The sequence below is a fragment of the Triticum dicoccoides genome, chromosome 5B, assembly GCF_002162155.2.
Source record: "Triticum dicoccoides isolate Atlit2015 ecotype Zavitan chromosome 5B, WEW_v2.0, whole genome shotgun sequence".
NCBI classification, from domain to species: Eukaryota; Viridiplantae; Streptophyta; class Magnoliopsida; order Poales; family Poaceae; genus Triticum; species Triticum dicoccoides.
The window spans coordinates 459,178,951-459,185,161 of record NC_041389.1 but is presented as its reverse complement, the minus strand read 5'-3'; the positions used below and the strand labels follow the sequence as shown (position 1 = coordinate 459,185,161).

At 42.1% G+C, this 6,211-nt stretch overlaps 1 protein-coding gene across 1 annotated transcript; it reads right to left on the bottom strand.

Annotated features, from left to right (window-relative positions):
- Positions 1–1,150: 1,150 nt before the first annotated feature.
- On the bottom strand, positions 1,151–4,915 carry LOC119310796 (ubiquitin-like). Its single transcript, XM_037586414.1, has 4 exons — positions 4,744–4,915; positions 4,417–4,627; positions 1,588–1,654; positions 1,151–1,511 (listed from the first exon to the last, which is right to left on the bottom strand). The coding sequence occupies exons 1-4, from the start codon at positions 4,844–4,846 to the stop codon at positions 1,485–1,487; spliced, it is 408 nt and encodes a 135-aa protein (XP_037442311.1). The 5' UTR covers positions 4,847–4,915; the 3' UTR covers positions 1,151–1,484.
- Between the last annotated feature and the right edge of the window lie 1,296 nt (positions 4,916–6,211).

Genomic DNA, 6,211 nt, shown 5'->3' with positions numbered 1-6,211 from the left:
ACTGTACGATCAGCGTACAGGAATGCAATGGAAGAAAAGCGTCAGATGACAGTGACAGAGGGCTCATCGACGGGCGATGAAGGGACGTGGCGAGCTCTATGGAAGCTTAACGTTCTGCCTAAGATTAAGGTATTTTGGTGGCGAGTGCTAAAGGGTTTTCTACCCAGCTATGGAGAACTGAAGCGTCGACATATAAAGCAACTACCAAATTGCCCAATGTGTGGCAACGATAATGAAATGCTGATTCATTCATTGATGGAATGTGACCATGCTAGACGCTTCTGGGAGGCGGCTGAGCGTTTCTTTGACATAAGCACGCCGAGGCTCCATCCAGGGACTTGGTCCCGGGATATACTGGACCATAACATGATAAAGAAGGAGAAGGCGGAAATTATGATCACAGTGATGTGGGCGGTGTGGCACTCGAGAAATAGCTATACACATGGAGAGCAGCAGTACCAACCATTGCAATCCATGAGAACCATAGAGGAGATTGTTCGAGCCCTTGAAGTACCATCCACCGGTAGAATTCAACCTGCCATCCTTCCAACATGGCAGCCGCCGGATGTGTGGTGGGCAAAAATAAATGCAGATGGAGCTACGGACTCGGAGCATGGCAAAGGTGGTGCAGGTTTTGTCTTACGAGACCACCAGGGGGCGTTTGTGAGCGCGGGGTGCTCACGATATGATGGAATTTCAGACCCGCTCACGATCGAGCTTCTCGCATGCAGAGACGCGCTTGCAGCAGCGCAGAACTCAGGGCTACAGTACGTGGAGATGGAGACAGATTGCCAACAAATCCAGAACCTATGGGAATCTCCTCAGAAGTCAAGTTTTTTCCACCTCATTAGAGAGATGAGGGATATGTGTAATTTCTTTCAGGGATTCAAGCTTCGGTATGCTTGCCGGCGGACTAATTCGGGCGCCCACCGTGTAGCGAGGCATGCGTTAAATCTTTTTGTATCTATGATTATGTACAATGTAATCCCTGGGTGGCTGACTAAAACTTTACAGTCAGACATGCTAGCGCCTGATAAATAAAGAGCCGGAAGAGCGTTTTAGCTCAAAAAAAAGGTATTATGTATACATGTCAGAAAAAAAATATACATATCAGGAGAACCCGATGTAGGTATTTTCGGGGTGGGCAGAGGAACGTAGTTACACTTTGTTGCGGATAAAAAATCACAACACAACCCGAATCATTATCTTGTTTCTCCAAAGCGCATGTTAACTGAGAAAAAAAAGGTTCAAGATGAACCTGAGAAGAAAAAAATGTGCCAAATATCCAGGTGGACCTTCATTGACATATCGTATCGCCATGCTTACACGAACTTTTTTTGAGGATGCCATGCTTACACGAACTGACTAGACACTTAGACTGACTTTTCAAACTTAAAAACTCAAACACGGACGCGATCGATGCTAGGACGATTTATTCAGCTGGTCCGCCCACTCCGCGCGACGCCCAATCCGACGATGAGCACTCACATGAACTTCTTCTTGGGCCTCAGCTGAAAATGAACACAAATGATATCAAACCGTCAAATAAAGTTGGATAAAAAATGGCTAGCCGAAAAACAAACGAACCTCGTTGCTGTGGCCGCACTTCTTCTTGCGGCAGTTGGTCGCCCTGGCGGGAAGGCGCGCGTAGCACCTGCAACGAAGAGCAACGTCAGCGCAAAGTCTCTTTACCGGTTCAGGTAGCTACCGGTGAAGCATCGACCAGTCATTTTGCTCATGATTCGTGCTATGGTGGCCCACATCCAATGTATAAGAGTGTATTTGTAGCAGCTAATGTTTTGTATATAGTCAAATCAATGTCAGATGAATAGTGTCCATGCCAGTACTTTTTGCAGTGGGATGTACGTATGCATGCAATGTCTCTCCCCTCTCCCTCTTCCAAACAAATCCATGCATTTTATTTTTGTTTACATATTTGGATGGCCAGTATTTTTTACAGTAATGCTCTATGATTTAATTTTTTCATATATTCAAATTCCTGAACATAAAATCTTTAGAATAAGACCAATTTTGAATATATTTAAACTACTTTAATTTTTACTATTTCAATCATATCAAAATATAAATTTCACTCATTTCAATTTTTCAATTTTCAAAATAATTGAAACCACTTTTCTGAATATAGTTTTCTTAAGTTGTTGAAACCAGTTTATGTGAAATTGATTAATTCAAATACATTGTACCAGAAAACTATGAGATGTGAGATTTCAAATCTATGAAATTGAATGATTCATTGTGTGAAATCGATTTTTTCAAACCCATCATCCAAATCTCCCATCCCGCAAATCCATGGATTTTATTTGAAATATATGAAATGGTAATTTTTTAACTTATGAAACATATTTCAAACTTATTTGAATTTTAGGGAAATCATTTTTTTGAACATAGTGAAATTGAATATATTTTTGTGTAACTATAATGTAACTTTTCATTGAAATTAGTTAAATATTTTTTTGAAATGAGTGAAATCATTTGAAATAAGTGAAATTGGTTGTTTCAAATGAGTGAAATCTGGCTAAAATTTGAGTGAAATATGTTTTTTCAAATGAGTGGAACTGAGTGTGAAAGTATGTTATTCCGTTGTGTGAAAAGATGTCAAATTGGTTATTTACAAAATGTGAAACTTACATTTGTCGACATGTGAAAGTTATTTCACTCAACTTATTTAAATTTTAGGGAAATCGTTTTTTTGGAACTGAGTGAAATTGGATTTTGAATGTAATGGAAAGATAACAAATCATTGAAATGTCAATTGACTTAGAACTATTTTTGAAATGAGTGAAATCTTTTGAAATTAGTGAAATCCATTATCTAAAATGAGTGAAATCATTTGAAATTAGTGATCTTTTTATATAAGTGAAATATATGTTTTGAATTGAGTGAAATCCGTTTTTTGAAATCAGTGAAATTAAAACTAGTTCAAAGGTATCCAAAATTGATCTTGAAACAAGTGAAATTGTTATTTCAATTTAGTGTCTATAATGTGTTTCTCCGAAACTAGTGAAATGAGTGAAATCTATCTTTTGTAATTAGGGTAATCTGTTTTTTGAAACAAGTTGAATATAGTATTTTAATTGAGTGAGTGAAATGCGTTTTCTGAAATTAGTGCATGTGAGAAATGAGATACTTGATTTTTTTTTGAAATATATCCATTGTCCCGTGAAACTTTCTATTTCAATGTTTGAAACTGATTTTTGTGATGATTGAAATATGTTTCAAGATATTTCATAAATACGAAGTGAAATTAGCATTAGAGATTTTGTTTTTAAAGAGTGAATCAGTTTTCCAAATCAGTGAAATGTGTTTTTTCAAACTAGTGAATTATTGAATTTTTCAAAATACGTGAACCTTGTTATTTAGAATCTTTAAACTAGTTATTTGAAACAATCTAAATTTGGGTTATTACGAAACTTTTTATGGTGAGTGAAATATGTTTAATGAAGCGGATGCTTTTTAGAAATAATTGAAATCGGGTTTTGAAATTATTGGTATCAAAATTTTGGAATGATTGAAATAATTTTTCTTGCAAAACGAGTAAATCGGTCTCTTAATGATTGAAAGAAGTTTTTGTAATGAGTGAAATTATATTCATAAATGAATGAAGCGAATGAAGTTAGTTTTTAAGTGAAATTATATTTTTAAATGAGTGAAATTATGTTCTTAAAATGTGTGAAATCAGTTTTTAAACATGTGTGTTTTTAAAGCAGTGAATATCATATGAAACAAGTAAGTCAGTTTTTGGAAGGAGTGGAAACAGCTTAAAGATATGGGTGAAATATGTTTTAAAAAATGCATGAAATCTATCAATTGAAATGTGTGAGCTCGTATATTTTAAATGAGTGAACTGTTATTTTGAATTGACTGAAATGATTTTTGGAGACGAGTGAAATTTGTTTTCAATTTGAGTGGAATATGTTTTTTGAAATCATCGCAATTGAAACTAGTTCAAATGTATCCATAATTGATCTTATTTTCAAGGTCTTCTCACTATGAATTCAAATATATAAAAATATTCAAAATTGAAGTTTTCATTCAAAAGATATCTATCTTCCAAAATTTCACAATGAAATTAAATGGAAATCTTTTGATGGGGAGAGAGAGAATATTTTAACATGCATGCAACCAGCCTTTTCTTAATATTTTCTCTGTCTCCTGACAAAAACTGACAATAGCATGCAAAGGTCCCACATGTATTTCCATTGTATAAAGTTGTTGCTGAGATTACTCACTTATACCTAGGGGACCGCACAGATCTTGATGAAACTGACGAACGGTGGATGCAACACCGGTACATACCAGCTCCGATAAATTTTCCTAGTCGGCAACGTCAGTCCATGGTAGCAGCCAGGTAGGTATGCATGTCACACGGGAATCTAAGGGTGCGTGGTTACGTACTTGCGGCAGATCATTCTCTTCTCGTTGTACTTGAGCGCGAGCTGCAGGAGGTTGGGCGGGACTCCGGTGGGGCGGCCGCCGCGGCTGCCCCCGCGGAGGCGCAGCACCAGGTGGAGCGTCGACTCCTTCTGGGTGTTGTAGTCGGCCAGCGTGCGGCCCTCCTCCAGCTGCTTCCCGGCGAAGATCAGACGCTGCTGGTCCGGCGGGATACCTGCACAACAGTTGTGCATCAAGTAGAGCAGATCAAGAGAAAAGTTAACAGATGAGCTCAGATCGAAAATTGGCGGCGAAGATCCTAGGCCGGCAGATCGATCCATTCACACGTACCTTCCTTGTCCTGGATCTTGGCCTTGACATTGTCGATGGTGTCGCTGCTCTCGACCTCGAGGGTGATGGTCTTCCCGGTCAGGGTCTTGACGAAGATCTGCATCTTGCAGGGACGACAAACCGCGCGCTCGCACTCGCTCGAGAGGTAGGGTTCGCGTGCTTCGGTGGCCTGGGAATGAGGAATGGCAGTAGTGCATGGCGCCGTTATATAGAGCCAGGGGGAGGGCAGGAAACGCAGGCGCTACGAAAGCCCTTCGCATGCATGGATGATCGCAACAAATTAGTCCGCGCGTATCGTAACTGCAGTAATAATTAAGGTACTTAATTAACATCGCCCCACGGATACGGCGTTAACCGCTCGTCAAGATCATGGGGATTGCATAGCTAGTTTTTTTTCCCAAAAACCTAAAAAGTGCAGCTGTGCTCGTTAGCGCTCACGAGCATACACGTCTCCGCGCCGTCCGATCTTAATCGCATCCATCAGGTGTCCCGCTGTCGGTTTCATCGCTCGCGCTGTGCCATCTGGTCGGTCCATTGTCCGTTGGGTGGGAGCGGCGGTTCCGGGTCCCACCACTTCCCCTCCTCTCGCGTCCACCTCCCCTCCCACTTCTCTCATTCATTTCAAAACTGCAAGTCTCTCCTCGCCCGTTTCTCTCAATCCCCCCAAATCCCGCAATCTCCCACCCCAAAATCTTGTCGCAATCTCCCACCCCCAAATCCGCCACCGTTCGTCCCGCCAGGGGTGGAGCGATTCACGACGAAGGGAAGGTAGCGAGCGGCGGGCGGCGACCAGGTGCGGGCGGCGATTCACGGTGAGGGGGAGGTTGCCAGCAGCGCGCGGCGACCAGGTGCGGGCGGCGTTTCCTGGCGAGGGGTGGGAGACCAGCGGCACGCGGCCACCAGGTGCTTATGCTGCGTTTCCCGTTCCCGGAAGAGGAGAAGTGGGTGTTAGCCAGTGCTGCGGCGCCGCCCACGGCATGGAGCACAGGTAGTCGGAAGGGAAGCAGCAGCCGTCCAAGTAGCCGAGGCGTGACAGGGGAGGAACGGCCGCTGCGAGCGCCATGCCGTTCACGCAGAGGTCAGAGTCGCGCATAGGACGACCATCTCCCTCCCTCAAATCTGTTGGTAAGGACATCTGGCCTTGCTTCCGTTTTGCGTTTGTTGCCCTTGTGTCGAAATCGACGAGCAGATAGTGGACGTTTGGGGTTGTTGGCAAGGTGATTCCGCTACTGGTTGGATGTAGGGTTTTGTATGGTTTGAAGGTAGTTTGTCCGCAGTTTTTGGGCTGTTGTGGTGTTGATAACGGGATGATGTGGAAGTGTTTTCGGGATGCTCACTACATGGGTAGTTCAGTTGTTCACATTTTTGTTTTTGTTTGCTCTACTGTTGCGAGCGAATTGCTCAATATGGTGACAGAAGTTGCCCACACAGAAACTATGTAGTTTTTGTTTTGTTGCTCTATTGTTGT